General features: G+C 49.6%; 1 protein-coding gene across 1 annotated transcript; it reads right to left on the minus strand.

The window, feature by feature from the left end:
* Positions 1-2,147: 2,147 nt before the first annotated feature.
* ESYT1 (extended synaptotagmin 1) lies at positions 2,148-16,981 on the minus strand. Its single transcript, XM_029953327.1, has 31 exons — positions 16,493-16,981; positions 14,818-14,859; positions 14,506-14,640; positions 14,313-14,386; positions 14,115-14,187; positions 13,861-13,950; positions 13,633-13,688; positions 13,082-13,205; positions 12,818-12,994; positions 12,610-12,692; positions 12,264-12,312; positions 12,043-12,129; positions 11,848-11,940; positions 11,551-11,622; positions 11,280-11,366; positions 9,238-9,387; positions 8,764-8,919; positions 8,472-8,648; positions 8,224-8,306; positions 8,048-8,096; positions 7,850-7,939; positions 7,642-7,737; positions 7,284-7,355; positions 7,105-7,191; positions 4,319-4,459; positions 4,068-4,222; positions 3,863-3,961; positions 3,653-3,784; positions 3,472-3,577; positions 3,183-3,232; positions 2,148-2,989 (listed from the first exon to the last, which is right to left on the minus strand). Exons 1-31 carry the CDS (start codon positions 16,880-16,882, stop codon positions 2,950-2,952), a joined length of 3,315 nt encoding a protein of 1,104 aa, XP_029809187.1. The 5' UTR covers positions 16,883-16,981; the 3' UTR covers positions 2,148-2,949.
* Positions 16,982-17,884: the final 903 nt, after the last annotated feature.

Raw genomic sequence — 17,884 nt, forward strand, 5'->3', positions numbered from 1 at the left:
TGGAATTATTGGATCACATAGCAGTTCTATTTTTCATTTTTTGAGGACCCTCCATTGCTATTTTCCATAGTGGTTGCACCAATTTATCTTCTACCAGCAGTATACAAGGGTTCCCTTTCCTCACCAACACTTATTACCTCTCTGTCTTTTGATAATAGCCATTCTAACAGGTGTAAGGTGATTGTGGTTTCATTTGCATTTCCCTGATGATTAGTGATCTTGAACATCTTTTCAGATGGTTATTGGCCATCTGTATGTTGTCTTTGGAAAAATGTCTTTTCAGATCTGCCCATTATTAACCGGATTGTTTGGGGGGGGTTGTTGCTATGGAGTTGTAAATGTTTTTTTATATATATTTTGAATATTAATCCCTTATCATATATATGAATTTGCAAATATTTTTGCCATTCATTAGTTTACTTTTTCATTTTGTTGGTGTCTTTTGCAATGCAGGAGCTTTTTAGTTTGATGTAGATGATTATTTTTGCTTTTGTTGCCTTTGCTTTTGGGTGTCATATTCAAAACACTGCCAAGATCTATGTCAAGTTGCTTATTGCTTATATTTTTTTCTAGTTTTAATGATTTCAGGTCTTATATCTAAGTGTTTAACCCATTAAAAAAATTTTTTTTTGAGAGAGAGCACAAGCAGAGAAGGGCAGAGGGGGAAAGAGAGAATCCTAAGCAGGTTCTGCAGTCATTATAGAGCCCAATGCAGGCCTTGAACTCACAAACTATGAAATCTTGACCGAAATCAAGCGCCACCTGGGCCACCCAGGTGCCCTGAGAGAGAATCTTAGGCAGGTTGCATGCTCAATGAGGAGCCCAATATGGGGCTCAGTCCCATGATCCTGGGATCATGACCTGACCTGAAATCAAGAGTCAAGGGGCACTTGAGTGACTCAGTGGTTAAGTGTCCTATTCTTGATTTCAGCTCAGGTCACCATCTCACAGTTTGTGAGATCAAGCCCTACGTCGGGCTCTATGCTGAGTGTGAAGCCTACTTGGAATTCTCTCCCTCTCTGCCCCTATCCTCCTCGGTATCTCTCCCTCAAAATAAATAAAAATAAACTTAAAAAATCAGATGCTCAACTGACTGAGCCATCCAGGCACCCCTAGGCCACTTTACTTTTTAGAAATACCTATATTAGTACTTGTTTTCACTAACCAAAAGGATTCCAAAGGGATTGTTGCTTTTATGAAAAAGAGTGAAAGCAAACATGGTGTTCAGCTGTTGTTTTGCAGTGAGCCATTATGGGGGAGTGGGCCTCCTGAGCAGATAGAGTGAACCACCAAGCTTCTTCCTTGCGAACTGTAATCAGCATCAAATGGGCATAGCTTTGAACTATGAGCATCTGTGCATTATTCCAATTTATTTTTGCATCTGTTTCCAAGAAGTGCCCTCAAGTGTCTGAGAAGCCTAGAAGAGACTATTTTTGGGGTCTGGGAATTCCCAAAAAATTTCTCCATATATTTCAGATTAGGAAAGGTTTCACAGGAACATTCTACCTTCAGATAACAGGGAAAACCTGTATGTGTGGGTTTATTTCTGGGCTCTCTGTTGTGTTGATCTGTTTTTTTATGCCAGTACCTTATTGTTTTGATTACTGTATCTTTACAATATAGTTTAAAATCCTGGAGTGTGATGCCTGTAGCTTTGGTCTTCCGCCTCGATTGCTTTGGCTGTTTGGGGACTTCTGTGGCTCCATACAGATTTTAGGATTATTTCTGTGAAAGATGCCACTGGATTTTTGATAGGGATTGCGTTGACTCTGTATGTTGTTTTGGCTAGAATGGACATTATAACAGTCTATGAGCATAGAATGTCTTTTGTCTTCAGTTCCTTTCTTAAAGTTTTATAGTTTTCAGTGTACAGGTCTTTCACCTCCTTGGCTCAACTTATTTCTGGGTCTTTCACTCCTTGAAACCACTGTAAATGGGATTGTTTTAGTCATTTTTCTGATAGCTATTAGTGTATAGAAATGCAACAAATCTTTGTATGTTGATTTTGTATCCTACAACTTTACTGAATTTTGAGTTCTAACAGTTTTTTTGGTGGAGTCTTTAGGGTTTCCCACATAGAATGTCATATCATCTGCAAATAGTGACGGTAGGCTGGATTCCTTGTTCTTAAGCAAAAGAGCCACAGCTGGTTTGAGTATGTTTAATGTAAAATACAGTGGATTGGTAGAGTTGGTGCAGAACCAAGAGATTCAGTTCTGGTCAGTGAGCTAACAGCCTAGGCACCTGGACGAAATGTTGGTCCTGCTGGCCCGAGGCCTCCGAGGCCCTCTGCACAGCACCAGCTAGAGGCTCCAAGACTGATATCCACTACGTTAAGGCTGGGATAGGATCTAAGTGCTCTCATTCCCAGAGTGAGTGAGAAGACTGGCCCTCATCATCACAGCAGGTACAATTTGCAGGACAGACTTGAGGAAAAGTGGGGACAGAAGTGGCCCCGGGGGCCTGGGTTGCTGTACATTTACTACATGTAATAGTCCAAGAGGCTCTTGGCTTGAGTGGTTAGCCTGTCCACCTCCCCACCCATGTGTTTACCCTCCTCGACTGTTCATGGTGGGAAAGAAGGTGAGCATCTAATTAAAGAAAAAAGGTATATCCAAAAGCTGTATTTGGCATAAGCTAATGCCACTGCAAGTGCTGCCAGTGGCCAGGCACAGGTACAGAAGGCCCTGAGGAGTTGGGAGGGGAGGAGAAGAATGTGCAGGAAGAGCAGGAAATAGCCAGCTCAGGTCTCTGCCTGAGGCCATGCAGTAAAGGGTAACCTGTGGTCGTCCTCTTTGGTCAGGCACAGGCCCTAGCATGGGCCTGGGAGGTGAGAGGGCTGAGGGGCACAGGCTCTGCCCTCGGGCCCTAGCTGAGGCTCATCACGTTGAGGTGATGCAGCGAGAGGCAAGGCAAGGAGACAGTAGTCAGGCTGGTGATCCTTGGCTCCTAGGAACTGCCCTTGTCCTTGTCATCCATGAGGTCATACCTGTGGGAACAAGCAGAGGCGGCTCAGGTAGAAAGGTGACCTGTGTCCTCTTATAAGTAAAACATGACCCAAGGGCCCTTATACTTAAGAGAATCAATGGTTCTCACCTCAGAATGCATTCTTTTCTCCCTTCCTATGATTGGGATTTCTCTTATTTAAATATCCAGCCCCCCCCCCCCCATCAGATACTCACCATCGGGCTGCTCCCTGGGAAAGGTCTATTTTTCCAAGGTCCAGCTGTACCTGTGTGGATGATGGTAGGAGCAAAGTGTTATTTTGACATTTTCAAAGACCACATCACATCATCACATTATTCCTGGTCCAAACCAGTGCTGTGGTCTGGTACTACACAGACCACCTGTGTAAGAGTGTCACCTTCGGTGCTTCCTCGGTGCTTCCTCCCTAAGTCCCTGAGGGACTATAGTCTTACTACCTGCACCTTCTAAGTCTTACCTTTGCCTTGCTCGTCCTCCCCCTCTTACCTTCCCCAGCAGCTCACGCTCTCTTGACATGAAGGAGGAATTAGACTTCACAGACACATCCAGCTTTCGCCGCAGGGCCTCATCGAGGGACAGTTCCCACTCTAACCTGGGGAGGGACTGGGTATTAGGGGCAGGGGTTCCTTCCAAGCCTGCCATCTCTCCCGCTGAATGCCTGACTGACCGTTCACTGAATTCGGGATTTAGGGTCCTCTTCTTCTGTGCGGTCTTCCTCTTGGTGCCCCGGTTCTTGTCTGGCAGTAGCAACAGTACCACATAGGGGTCCGGGGGATCCCGTCCATTTTGTCGAAGGGCCCTGCAACAGGGAGATGTAGGTAGAAGGCAGCCTGAGGTGGGAGGAGGGAGGGCGGGAACCCAAAGCATAGGGTCTCACCGGCAACTGTGCACAATGGTGACCAGCTTCTGTTCATCGCCATGGTACCAGAGCGACAGTTTCACCTGGCCCAGGGGCCCAGCCGGAGCCTCAAGGGGACTATGGAGAGATGGAGACAGGGCTGGGGGAAGGTAGTACCTAGGGAGCCAGTGGCTGATCCTTTATATTCCTGACTGCACCCCATATTTGTGTCCAAGCTCCTTACCTGTCACCATGTGTTAGGCGCTGCCGGAGCTCTGGGGCTGAGGAGGTGATATGAGGGACTCCCCCCCAGAGCTCTGATTCTTCACTCAGAGATGAGGAGCTGTGGCTGTAGCTGTGGCTGTGTGCTTCCACCCCTGAGTGCTGGGACACCAGGATCTAGGAGGCAAGAAGGCCGTGAGCAGGGCAGACTCGTGCTCGGCTCCCTTGCTATGAGGACATGGCCCCTGGTTTTCATCTTCCCTTGGCACTCACCCCCAGCTGTGCTCTCAGCAGCACCTGCCCTTGTCCGTTGTTAAGTGTAAACCAACGGTCCAAGCAGAGCTGGTCAGCCATAAGTAGCTCCGAGAGGGGCAGGGAGAGTGAGCCCAGTGCACCAGTTCCCTCACCCCGAACCTGTAGAGTCAAGAGGTAAACGATTTAACCCTGGTGCTCTAGTTCCAAATGCTTGGGACACTTGGGTGGTTTCAGAGAGAGACTCCTCTTTGTGACAGTCAGGAGACCCACTACCCTTCCTTCCTAACCAGAGTGGACCATGCTATCTTTACTTCCCAGGCTTTCACAAATTATGCCCGAGGGCTGTAGTAGCTGCACAGGGTGGAGAAAAAGAACAGTAAAAATGGAATTAAATGTTTCTTGCCCATCCAACCCCCGTTTCCTTACTCCTAAGTAACTACCTGTAAGCCCTTCCTGTTTTCTTGTTCTAGCATAATTCTAGCTAATATGCCTGTATCTCTTTATTGTGATTTGCCAGTGTTAGTGTCTACTGATCCCCTGCAACTGAAGGTCAGGAATTGAGCTCATTTGCATCTCTTCTCCGTCTTTGTTAGTGTTGCTGATAGTTAGGTAAGTTCTATTGGTTTCTGTTCGTGTAATTCTCTACTGTTTTATCAACTTTAGAAAGTATCTGACTCCTCACATTTCAGAATGGAAAGGGTACCCCTAATATTACCTCACCTACCCTCTCCCGTACCTCTTTTATTCAGCCTTTACAACCCCCTGAAATCTAGTTTCTACTCCTTTCAGTTCACTGAAGTTGCTTCAATAATCAGTGGCCCCATTTTCAAAGTCAATCAATAGTTCTCCGTCATCTAGTTTTTTATGTTTAAACTTTTTTTGAGTGTGTGCAGGAATGCACACATACACATGAGTTGAGGGGGGTTGGTGTGCAGAGAGAGAGAAAATCCCAAGCAGGTTCTGTGCTGTTAGCACAGAGGCTGATGTGGGGCTCAACCCCACAAAACATGACATCATGACCTGAGTCGAAACTGAGTCGGACACTTAACCGACTCAGCCACCTAGGCACAGCTATTTTTGTTTTTTTAGTAACATTTGGCCACTTCTTATCTTTTCATACGCTCTTTTGGTTTCCATAACCCTTTCTTTCCTGGTGAGCGCCCCACTGCTGGCCCTTGAAGAGTGCTTCTTCCTCTGCGTACCCTTTCACTGCTGTCATGCTCGTGTCCATCTTTGGTCTTCTTTTCACCCTGCATCCCTAAGAGCACCCACTCATACCCATGGCTACAGTTGCTACGCAGTGCTCGTTCATGATGTTCAAACAAGAGGGAGAGGGAAGAACACCATAGTGGGCCATAGATGTGCCTTCTGGATGGCTCTTTCCCCTTGCCTGGTCTCAGGATCTCAAATTAAAAAACTTCTGCTTTGGTGGTGTCTGGGTGACTCAGTGAGTTAAGCATCTGACTCTTGATTTAGGCTCAGGTCATGATCTCACGGTTTGTGGGATCAAGCTCCCTGTCGAGCTCTGTCCTGACAGCACGGAGCCTGCTTGGGATTCTTTCTCTCTCCTTCTCTCTGCCCCACCCCCACTCTCAAAAATAAACATTTTTTTTTTTAATTCTTAAAAAAACAAACACCTGCTTTGGGCATTCTCTGTGTTGGCAATGGCACTCTGCTCTGTCCAGCTACCCCATGCTAAAAACCCAGGAGTTAGTCTCGACTGTTCCTTGTTCCTTCTCGCCCCATGTCAAAATAAGCACAACTAGGGGGCGCCTGGGTGGCTCAGTTGGTTGAGTGTCCAACTTCGGTTCAGGTCATGATCTCGCAGTTTGTGGGTTTGAGCCCTGCATCGGGCTCTGTGCTGACAGCTAGCTCAGAGCCTGGAGCCTGTCTTGGGATTCTGTGTCTCCCTCTCGCTCTGACCCTTCTCTGCTCACACTGTTTCTCTCTCAAAAATAAATAAAACATTAAAAATAAAATAAACACCAACATGTTAAAAAAAAAAAAAAACCAAACCCACTAAATACCAACCAAGCTTGGTCATTTCTTGCTTACTACTCTAATAGACTGTTAACTGATCTCCAGCATCATCTTCCTTTAGTCTATTCTTTCTCCTGTTATCAGCATGATCTCTGTAAAGTGCAAATCTGGGTATGTCACCCCTCACTCCTTCATTTATTTATTATTTTAATGTTTATTTTTGATGGGTGAGGGGCAGAGAGCGAGGGGGACAGAAGATCCGAAGTGGGCTCTGAGCTGTCAACAGCAAGCCTGATGTGGGGCTGAACACACGAACCACCATGAGATCATGACCTGAGCCGAAGTTGGATGCTCAACCAACTGAGCCACCCAGGTCCCCCCACCTCTCCCCCTCACTTCTTCAAATGTTTCCCTGTGCCTTTAGGATAAATCCAGATTCTTAGCATAATATTCAAGAGCCCCTGTGATCTTCCTTCTGTCTGCCTTTCTGATCTATAACTTGCCTTCTTTCTGCTCATTCTCTTCTCAGCCTGAAGACTTTTCCTTCTCTTCGTGGTCAGAGTCTGTTTGCCCTTAAGCTCAGGGGTCGTCTCAGGATGCCTCTCTTACTGCCTCTATCTTTCCCCCTGGTCTGAGGTGAAAGCCTTCCTTTTTCCCCCACAGTGCCTTTTTCCTCAGGAGTTGTCAGTCTGATTATTTTCCTCCTAAAAGGGAGCAAGAGCTCCATAAAGATAAGAACTAGATCGTTTATCTCTGAATGCCTTGTGCCTGGTTCAGTGTCCAGCCCATGATGGCAGAATGTTCACAGAATGAATTGATGGTACCTGCAACTCCAGGCTCTCGGTGTTTGGTTTCCTGATGAGAAAGGAGGCACTCTCGTCCCAGACAGGGGCTGAAGTTTGGGAAATAGTCTGGTGGAGATGACGGATCATGGTCAGTGGTTGGAACTCTCTCCTCTGCATCTCTAGTCCCTCCCAGATAGCCCTGGGGCATTTTCTAATACCTTCGTCTTGTGAGAAGTATCTCCTACAGTGAGAGTAGCGTAGGGGCTGGGAGGCTTGGTACCTTTGCGGAGCTAGGAGAGAAAATATTGTGTTAATAAATATGGCCTTAAATTTAGACCTCATTAGGCAGATCCTCCACGCCCCTCACAAATTCCATCCGCAGCCAGTGGCCAGGTCCCCATGATTACTTGACAGCCACCACCCTCCTAGGCTCAAACAGACCATTCTTCCCACCCCAGCCCCGCCCTGGGAAGGAGGAATTTGGAATTTACTATTCCAGATACACCAGGGGCATCCAAACCTGAGGGAGGCGGAGGAAGGGCCAGGGAGCTATGGGGCGTGGGGAGCAGATCTCACCGGCAGGTCCTCCGCCCGCTCCAGATAAACGGACAGCAGGGCCGCTGCCAGCTCTGCACTCTTCTGCGTCTGGATCAAACTGTTCACCTGCAGCACCTGCAGGAGGACACACTCAGCTTGGGACATGGGGCTGACACACTGGGGCCTGCCGTCCACCTTGGAAGCTGACACAAGAGTTCGCCTTGACCCATCGGAGCCCCTTCCCTACCTCCTCTAACTCAGCAGCAGTGGGCCGGAGGGTCAGACGCTCCAGACGCAAGTGCAAGCGGCCAGATGGCACGTCCTCCAGGGTCAGCCACTGTGGAAGTAGGCAGGGTTAGGACTTCGGGGTGTGGGGCAGAGGGACTAGGAGAGTGAGGCATAGGTCAGGATCAGGAGGGATTATTCATTCTAATTCCTTGCTCACCTCATCAAGGAAGCCAGTGTTCAGGACTGCAGTGAGACTCACTTTACTCCTATAGAGAAGAAAGATTTAAATAAGAGGCCGGTGGTCAGAGCCATATCTCGGTCTCCCCAAAGCCAGACTTCTGTGGACTTCAGGAGGCCCAGCCTGTCTTCCCCGCCAGACTCCCAGCCTCTCACCTGCCCAGAAAGTCATCCTTGTCCAGGTCCTTGTCAAAAACTTCAATGTCTAGCTCTTGGCCTGGAATTGATGTGACAATCACCTAGTGGGAGAGAATAGTGCAAAGGGAATGGTTTCCTTTTTTTCCCCAAATGACTGGGAACTTCCCCCTCAATCACCTGAACCCCAGAGGACTTATAGACCACTCTCAGAGCTAGAGGGAAGAAGGGGAAGGGACTCCAAGGAGTCCCAGCTGCTCAATTCTGACCTCAAAAACCTCGTTCCAGCGGGGATTGAGATCTTCCCGAATAACACGGCTCCGGAAGCTTCGTCCTGCCAGCTTTAGTTTGACATAGGGGTCTGACTTGCCCTTCACCAATCCTCCCAAGAAACGGTCTTTGGCAATCAGGTCCTGGGCCTCTAATACGTGGATCCGAAGCACATTCTGCAAAAGGGACAGAGGCACCAGATGGCTGTGAGATAAACCTGTCAAAACCAGTCCTGAAACAGGCTTTGCACACTTAGGCAACAGACCCTAGTCCTTTCCAGTATAGGCTCACCTCAGTCCCGAAGTGACTATCAGGAGTAGTGTGACAAGGTCGAGGTGGGGCATCCACACTGCTGCCTGCCTGGGGACTCTCACTGTCCACGTCCCAAGCACCAGGTGTTCCAGGAACGGTGGGAAAGTGCACTTCTGATGAATCCAAGTACAAGATCTGGGAAGGTCAGTGTAATTGTCAAATCAAAGAAATGCTGCTGGCCACCTGCAAGCAAGGTACGTGGACGTGGGGGGGGGCGGAGCAGCGGCGTAGAGGCTCTGACTGGGAAACCAGGTCTCTGGAGGGATCCCTCCACACTCTCCCTATTCACACACCATTTCTTCCCCAGTTAGGTCAGCAAACACTTCGTGTGCCTGATAGGTACTTCTGCACATACTAGCTCATTAGATCTTAGAGGATTCTCCTTTCTTACACTTAATACCAAGGACTCTTCAAGGTCCCTCCCCACCCTCAGCGCTTCCTCCGTCTCCATACCCTCATAACCAGTTTCATGTAGAGCCTGGAGTTTGGGCCAGAGCTGCTGAGCTGGAACCACTGGTCCAAGGTGAGTTCAGGGGCTGTCAGCAGGCGAGCCAGAGGCAGGGTCAGTGCCCCTAAAGTCAGGGCCCTGGAATCATCCTTCACCTAGAGGCACAGGAAGAGGGGATGTAGTAAAGAGATTGGGAAAAAGAAGACCTGCTAGGGAAATTGTAACCTGGCTCCAGCTTCACTTGCTCTGTGCCATCACCGTTTGCCCCGCTCTATCCAACTTTTCTTACAGTCCACCTACTCCATCATTCCTTCTGCCTCTGCTCACCCTGTTCCCATTATCTGAAAAGTTCTCATTCTCCTTCCCTGCCTATTTTTTTAAACAACCTTTAAAAAGTTTTTAAAATTTTTTTTAACGTTTTTTATTTATTTTTGGGAGACAGTGCAAGCAGGGGAGGGTCAGAGAGAGAGGGACACACAGAATACAAAGCAGGCTCCAGGGTGTTAGCTAGCTGTCAGCACAGAGCCCGATGTAGGGCTCGAACCCATGAACCGTGAAATCGTGACTTGAGCCAAAGCTGGACGCTCAACTGACTGAGCCACCCAGGTGCCCCTTTAACCACTTTTATTATGTTTTTGTAGTTCTCTCTACCTATTTACTTATTTTTCCTCTTCCTATTTAAATCCTATTAATCATTCAAGGCCCACTTTAAAAAATCTTTCACAAAATCTCTCTAGTTACTCAAGCCTCTGTACCTTTCTTTGGCCATCCTTAGCCCTGCATTATGGGTACTTTTCCATTACTTAACATTTAATCATTTTTGGATGGCTTTATACACGTGTGTCCTGTCTGTAAACTGGGTAGTAAGCTTCATGAAGGCAGATACTGTTTCATGTTTTTTCTGTGACCTTTAAGCTTCCAGGTGTCTACATGGCTTCTCTGGCATGTTTAATTGCAATGTTTAATAGACCTACTTGCAGTTTAAGATGACACTTATTTTTTTTTAAATGTTTATTTATTTTTGGGAAAGAAATACAGAGTGTGAGCAGGGGAGGGGCAGAGAGAGAGGGAAACACAGAATCCAAAGCAGGCTCCAGGCTCTGAGCTGTCAGCACAGAGCCCGATGTGGGGCTCAAACCCACAAGCCATGGGATTGTTACCTGAGCCAAAGTTGGATGCTTATCCAACTATGCCACCCAGATGTCCCAAGATGACACTTTTAAAATAAAATTCTCTCCGGGGGCACCTGGGTGGCTCAGTCAGTTAAGCAACCAAACCCTTGGTTTCAGCTCAGGTCATGATCTCACAGTCTGTGCTGACAGTGTAAAGCCTGCTTCGGATTCTCTGCCCCTCTCCAGCTCATGTAAGGGTACACACTCTCTCTCAAAATAAACATTGTAAAAAAAAAACTAAAATAAAATTCTAATCATGACTTGAACCCTGTCACGGGCTCTTTTGTTGGAAGAATCCACAGAATCTGTAGGATTTTTTTTTAAGTAGGCTTCACACCAAGTACAAAACTCAACAAGCCTGAGATCAAGACCTGAGTTGGGATCAAGAGCTGGGTGCTTAACTGACTGAGCCAGCCAGGTGCCCCAGAACCTGTAGGATCTTATTTGGAATTGACATTCTCTTTGTCGTTTTGCTCCTGTTTATTTTTAAATTTTCTTTTTTTATTTCACTGGAAAAGAAAGATGATGCTTAGTGTTAAATGTTTAAAGTGTACAAGTTGTTTTGTTACAATAAAACTAAATATGTGCCCAAAGGAAAAATACAATAAAAGGCTTAGTGTACTGAATATGTTCTTTTTTAAAAAAATAATTTCATTGAGGCATAACTTACTGTAAAATCACTCATTTTAAGTATACAATTCTCAGTTATAAAGAATGATTCTAGGGAGAGAGTTGGGGAGAATGGAGTGCTTGAAGGAGGTGGAGAGCCCAGGTAGATGGACTGAAACAGTAATCAAAGGGCAGATGGAGGGAGGGGTACAGACCTGGGGAGGCCGACAGGGTATTTGAAGAGGCTCAGTGCGTGATCATCTCACCTGCACATCGAGCTCCTGACTTCGAGGGTCTTGCAGGAAGAATCGGAACGCCTCTTCCCACACTGGGCAGTTGGTGCTGTAGACAGCCTGGAGATGCACAGGACGGGATTAAGGGTAAGTGCTGCAGTGCCCATTCCTGTTTCCCCAGAAAAGCTTTGCCTTTATAGGCAGCCTAACGGGGAGACTTCATCTCAAGAACAATCCTCCCCCACCCACTAGGTGGGCGTGCGGACACACACACCATCTCCCACAATGATGTTCTGGCCCTCACCTTGCTTTCCTGGGTCATATCCTGAATTGACAGTTGTACCATGGGATTGGGTTCTTTGTTCCCCTTCTTTAGCTGTGGGGGAAGAATTAGGAAGTCACCATCTTGGTGTTTTTGGTTTTGTCTCCATGGGTGAAGGTGGGCTCTCATCAGAACCTTTTCCTTGAGGTGGCTCTGATCCCTCCTTGGAACCCTTGTGTTACATGCTGTGCTTCTGAAGCTGAGTGGGCAGGGGCAAGAGAGTACGGGAATGCCGCCTCCAGCATTTCCTGCTCAGCTGCTCTCAGAAGCCACACTCACAGGGAGATCCTGGGCCCGGTCCAGATAGACGACTAAGATGGCAGCTGACGGGGGCTCTGGTCGGGAGGAGACGCCTCGATTCCACTGCAGAACCTGGAAGGAAGGGGTCAGTCTTCAGACCCTTGCCCTGCAGTCCCCCATACTTACAGCCACCTGTGTCTCCCCTGCCAGCTTCCTGTTTCCCGTGTTGGTTACCTGCTCCAGTTTTTCTGCATATGGCAAAAGTGACAGCCATTCTAGCCTTAAGTGAACTTGGCCTTGCCCACCTTGTAGAGGAAACCACTGGAGGGAGAGAGAGAATAAAGTGGGGTATAACAGAAATCAGATATTCACCCAACCTCTTCTGTACCAGTGTAGCAACTATTGTCAGCCCAATGGGTGATACCACCTTCCAGCTTTCCCTTCTCTCAACTTACATCATCCAGTACTCCAGCCTGCAATACCTTCCCTACATCCAGCTTCATCCTAGAGGGGTGGGGAGGGGTGACAGTGAGAGGGGAAAGAGAGTGTTGTGATTAGTAGCATGTCACTGGCCCTCCACTCACCCACCCAGAAATAAACGGCAAACCTCAGACTCCCTTCTTATACTCAGCAGATACTTCTGTGTGTGTGCATGTGCGTGTGTGTGTGCACGTGTGTGTGCACGGTGCAGATGGGAACAGGGGATTGAGAAAGAAAATGATAACACAATTCCTGGGCCTGGAAAAGGATTATAGTTGGTAGCACTGGGGCTTTAGAATCCTAACACAGGCAGAGTCTCACCTGCCCAGAAAGTCATCTTTGTCTGGATCCTTATCAAACACCTCCACCTCAATCTCCTGCCCTGGGACCTCATGGACCATCACCTGAAGAACATACAGAGTTAAGGGTCTCACGGGCTATACTGTGAGGATCTTCCAATCAGGATCTTCTCTCACAGCCTCCCAGGGCCTCCCCACTTGACACAATTTCCATTCCTCAGCTGTCCCACCTCGTAAGTCTCTCTCCACTGGGGGTTGAGGTCCTCATTGATGACCTGACTGCAGAATGTCTGGGTGCCCACTCGCACGAGTGCATAGGGGTCCGACTTGCCCTCGATCAGGCCCTTCACATATTTGTCCTTGGAGCCCAGACCTCGGGCAGCCAACAGGTGAATCCGAATAATACCCTGGGATAGGAATCAGATCGTAAGAAACTAAGGACCCAGCATGAGGTTCCTGAAAGAAGGATCTATCTAATGTTGGAGGGGCCATACCCTGGGAAGTGGTGAACGCAACTGCGCCACATCCTGAAGGTCAGGCACAAGAGGCACCAATAATCGGTTGGGCAACACAAGGAAGGCAGCAATGGAATCCATGATCATGGTATCAGAGAGGGAGCTGGATGGGGGGATAAAAAAGGAGCAGAATGTGGCCCCAAATTCCAATATCCAGTCTCCCAATCCTAATTCTCTTTTCCACAATCAAGAGTGACCCAAAGCTAGAGGGGCTTCCTTTCCTGAAAATCCATTTTTGCTACGCTTCCACTCTAATTCCCCACCCACTGCTCTGTCTCTTCACTGCTGTCCCAGCTCTTCATCTTCCTCTTGCTGAGCAGTCTGCAGCCCTCGTCCTTCTCTACCCACATGCATGCTCCCCCATAGGAGAAAAATCACAGCATGGGACTTCACAGAGGCATTTGTCTTCCCCCTCCAGCCAGAATGATCAAGGCTCCCGGACAGTATCAGCTGTATCTTTTGCTGCTTGGTATCCTGAAAACCCCTAACCCAGGGCTGGAGCACTTAGGTGCTCAACGAATCCTTGATACCTGAGTCCTGGGATATCCAGCAGGTTGGTCATCCCTGTCCAGTTGATATCTAAGGTCTAGAAGGAAACAGTGGGGAGATCAGGACAGAGCACAAGCTGGCATGGTCTCACCTATCCAAAGTTCCCAGACCCCCAGCCTTCCCTCCCCCAAGCCCCAGAGCTGGCCATTCTCTCTCTCTTCCAATCCTGTTTTCCCTGCTTCCCCATCCCGCTCAGTGTTTTCCCTTACCGGGCGTCGGATAAAGAACATTGACACAGCCCCCACAAAAGGAAGGTTCCCGATGAGTGGCTCAAGAATCACCCGCAAGATACCATGTAGCTGGGGCAAGAAGAGAAAATCAAAGCATTTATCCACAAAATGCTGCCTCCTTTCCCTCTCAAACTCCCCCAGCTTTGGTTTTTCTCAACATTCCACTTCCCCATATCTGATGAAATTTAGGGCTAGGTCTCCCTATTATGGGCGCCCCTGACATAATGCCCCACCTGCATGCCTTTGACTCCTGCTTTGCAGAAGTATTTCTTCACTTCCACATCAATCTGCACATCACCTACATAGCTGGGGGTTGATAAGGAAGAGAAGAAAGAGGGTTAGTACTAGGCTGAAATGGGGGGAGGGGAATGAAGCAGTCAGAGTAACCAGGATCCTGTTGAAAGGGAAGCCAGAAGAGCGAATGGTGTTACCTGATATTGAAATCCAACAGGATCTGTTCTTTGCTCTGACCAGGGTGAACCTTGACTCCTAGGATGCGCAATGGCTGCAGAGAGAGAAATTCTTGAGAGAAAGAGAAGAGGGAAAGGGAGGAGTATCTTCTGGGCCACCCACCTTCCCTGGCTCATCTCTTCTTTCCAGTTATTTTCCTTCCTACATACATACCTTTTCACCCAGCTCCACCCTTGTAAATGTAAATGTTTGCAGATGGGGGTTAGAGCCTCGAACAGCTGGGGCCACAGTTTCAGTCAGAAGCTTCTCCATGTATTGGCCCAGGAAAGGCCAGACCTGGGCCACAATCTGGAAAGAGAGGGAACCTGTCACAGGCGGGCCTAATCTTCCTTCTCATGACTAGTTCCTTTGGAATCCTCTTCACAGAGGGCACTGGGGCCAGACCTGACAAGTGGCAGGTCTGGCAAGAGAAACGAACCCCATTCCCCCCTCATGAAAAATAAAAATCAAGACAATCACACTTACCTTATTTAGCCACTCGGCCTTTTCCACATCTGGGAAGCTGACCTAGAGGTGGGGAAAGGGAGAGGTGAGGGATGAGCACACCCTCCACCTGTGGTTTCCTAGTAAGATGCTGGGTGGCGTGCCCACAGAGGAAAGGAAACCGAAGTGTGACGGGGCCTCCTCACACCCCGGGGTTGGCCGGAAGGGGCTGGGATGTTCAGGGGATTCACTCCTCCACAGGGTTTCCGGGCTCAGAGTTCTCTCTGACAAGGGGCGCGGTCGGGATGTGGGCCACACACACAAAGTTGCTTTGTGGATAGCTGGGGGAGGTGAAATGAAGACAGCTGCTTCGGAGAGAGGGCAGGAGGAGAAGGGCACATTCTTTCTGGAAGGGGAGGTCCTGACAAATCAGAGTTTAAGGAGGAAATCCTGGGATTGGATAAGTCTTGGTTCCCTTTTGCAGCCTTCCCATCTTACTCTGGACTGGGGCTTCTTCTACACCAAGAAGGTGAAGAAGGAAGCAGCTCCTTGAGGGGCCAGAAGAGCCAGCCCTTTTTTTTTTTTTCCCCCTTCATCTTCTTTCTGTTTATTAGTGTGCTTTTATGGGAAAGAAGGACACCTGTGATTTGTACTGGGGAGGAGCGGCAGTTGCTTCAGGAAGAAGGCTGATTTTCCATGATGAGGAGTAGAAGGAACAAAGACAGTTGCTGCCTGGGCTACATGTCCCCTGAGACCATTTCTCCCCCTTCCCCTCTCCAGTCCTGAGTCTGCGCAGCATGGCCATATCTGCCTAGTGTCAACTTTGATTCCGCTCTTCTGCCATTCTCCCCGCAGACCTGCACCTCCGTTGGGAGGGGCAGGAAGGCGGGGGCAGGGAGGGGCCGGGTAACGGGCTCTGCCCCAGCAAGGCCTGAGCGCCAGCAGGGGGTGAGGGGGCGCAGGAATGGGGCCCGGTTCCCAACCCAGCAAGCGCAGCGCGCAGTCCGGAAAAGGGTGGGGCCGGCCGGGAGCAGTAGAGTGTGGGCAGCGGGCACTGCAGCAGTCTGTCGGACTACCCTGCCCCACCCCCCCGGCCCCGGCTCCCCGCATCCCCGCCCTGCGTCCCGCAGCCGCCTCCCCTGCGCTGCGGCCCAGCTGCCTGGGGCTGGAAGGCGAGGGTCGGGGGTCAGTCCGGGTGCCATGGCTCCCCGAAGCAGTGCTCCCGGGGCCAGTCCCGGTAGGTACCAGGGATAAGAGCGGGAAAAGGGAGAACATTATGGCCTTAAATAGACATAAATAAATAAATAAATTAATTAAATTAAATAAAAAGTCTCAAGGAAGGCTGGAGTGACGAGGGAACCCTCTGAGCCGCAACGAGGATGTCCGGGAGCAGCAAGGCGAGAGCGGCACCAGAAGCAAGGAGCGCTCAAACGTCTTGTCTAGGAGGGCTGAGACAGGCTCCCCAGGTGTTAGTTATTACAGCTCAGAGGAAGAAGTTCTGATTCTGTGGGAGGATCGGGATCTGGGCGCGCGGAGAGGAAGGGGAAGAGTGGCTACCAGGTCCCAAGAGTGGCGTGTCCCAGCAGGCAGGCGGCTAGTGGGGCGAGAGGGGAGTCTCCCTCCCAGGGCGGGGAGCTGACTTTAGGGACAGGGAGGAAGAGCCCTAGAACCGAGGGGCTAGGAGGAGGGCTATGCAGCACGGAGGGTGCTCGCTCACCCAGGCAGGTAGCTCTCGATGGCTCATATAAAGTGTTTTCGCCGTGAGCCGCTCCTCATCATCCAGTAGCTGCCGCGCTGCCCGAAGGCTCCGTTCTTTCTTGTCGCGGACTCGGCGCCAGCCCAGGTAGAGGGCGAGGCCGAAGAGCACGAAACCCACGCTGAGTCCCACTGCCCCGGCCAGGTACACCGGCACGAGCACAAGCAGCCGCCGCCCGAATGAAGTCAGCAGCGCCAGGGCCTCACCCGCCGCGCCTGGGCCGGCAGGTTGGTTTCCAGAACTTAGGTCCCGCTTTGTGGGAGCAGCTGGGGGCTGGTCAGGGGGGTCGGAGGGAGCAGAGGGCTGATCTGCGGGGCTGGGGCTGGAGCCGTCTCCTGGAGAGCGCTCCATGGTGCCACCTCTGGGAGGACCCGCCCGACCCAGAAACCAGGGAAAGGTGGCTTAGTCTAGGGACCAGTTGCCCCCAGCAAACCGTAACCTCCAGGCTGGGGGAGGGGAATTTAAGCCACGCCCCCTCTCTCTGAGGGCTCGGGTTGGTCGGCGCTGCATAGACCAAGGCGGAGTCAAAAAATACAAACCCTGCCCCTCTTCCGCAGGGAGGGGATAAGGTTAGGCAGAGGCAGGACCTCCCTGATTAGACCGAGTGTCAAGATGGGCAGTCTGGGACGGCGCGAAAAAGAGGAAAGAGGCTAAAGAGCGGCGCTTGATTGGTCAGAAAGAAGAGGCGTGGTGTACCATTTAAGGGAAGAGGCTCCGGCGCTCCCCCACGTGGGATGGGAGTGCCTGTGGTATGACGTCATGCGGAGCCGCACCGCCAATTACTCCGTTTTAGAGGGACTTGGGGTTGAGGGGTTGTGGAGGATCGGGATTTACTTCCACTCCATTCGGACGGTTTGGCAGGACTTATCTGGAATTCCTACATGTTCGTTTGTCAGCTTTCCCTAGTTTTCATACTCTAAGTAAGCACAGTTCTTCTCCTTCGGTGTTTCCGTGGCTGTCCTTACAAAACACTCCCTGTGCAATGAAAATGTTCAATGTCTGAACCTGTCTATACTGTCTTCAGTCCTCTACTTTGTGCAGTGTAACAACAGCCTTCAGGGAAGAGGGAGACAGAGAAAACGGCGTGAGTAGGAAGTGAGGCTTTATTTCTTATTAGTGATCTCCAAGATTTAGTTATCCTCATCATAGAGGGCAAATTAAATTGCCTCCCAAACGGTGGGGGGTTGGGGAGGAGGGGAGATGCCTCAGCTGCAGCGGAACTAATTACATTTTCCATGATTTCCCTGATCCTGAGAAATCAAGAGTAATGAGACAATTGTTTCTTATTTGCCTGAGTTGGAAGGAAAGTTTGGAATACATGTAGAACTAAGGCAATTCCATGTTGTACAGTGT

This window comes from Suricata suricatta, chromosome 10, assembly GCF_006229205.1.
Source record: "Suricata suricatta isolate VVHF042 chromosome 10, meerkat_22Aug2017_6uvM2_HiC, whole genome shotgun sequence".
Lineage (NCBI taxonomy): Eukaryota > Metazoa > Chordata > Mammalia > Carnivora > Herpestidae > Suricata > Suricata suricatta.

What these genes read in the sequence shown, in the direction of transcription:
- ESYT1 (XM_029953327.1), bottom strand. Translation starts at nt 16,882, where the DNA reads ATGGAGCGCTCTCCAGGAGACGGCTCCAGCCCCAGCCCCGCAGATCAG. An exon ending in CTGCTGCTGAGTTAGAGGAG is followed by an intron (nt 7,738 to 7,849) that starts GTAGGGAAGGGG and finishes GTCCTCCTGCAG; the next exon opens with GTGCTGCAGGTGAACAGTTT. An exon ending in ATACTTCTCACAAGACGAAG is followed by an intron (nt 7,192 to 7,283) that starts GTATTAGAAAAT and finishes CATCTCCACCAG; the next exon opens with ACTATTTCCCAAACTTCAGC.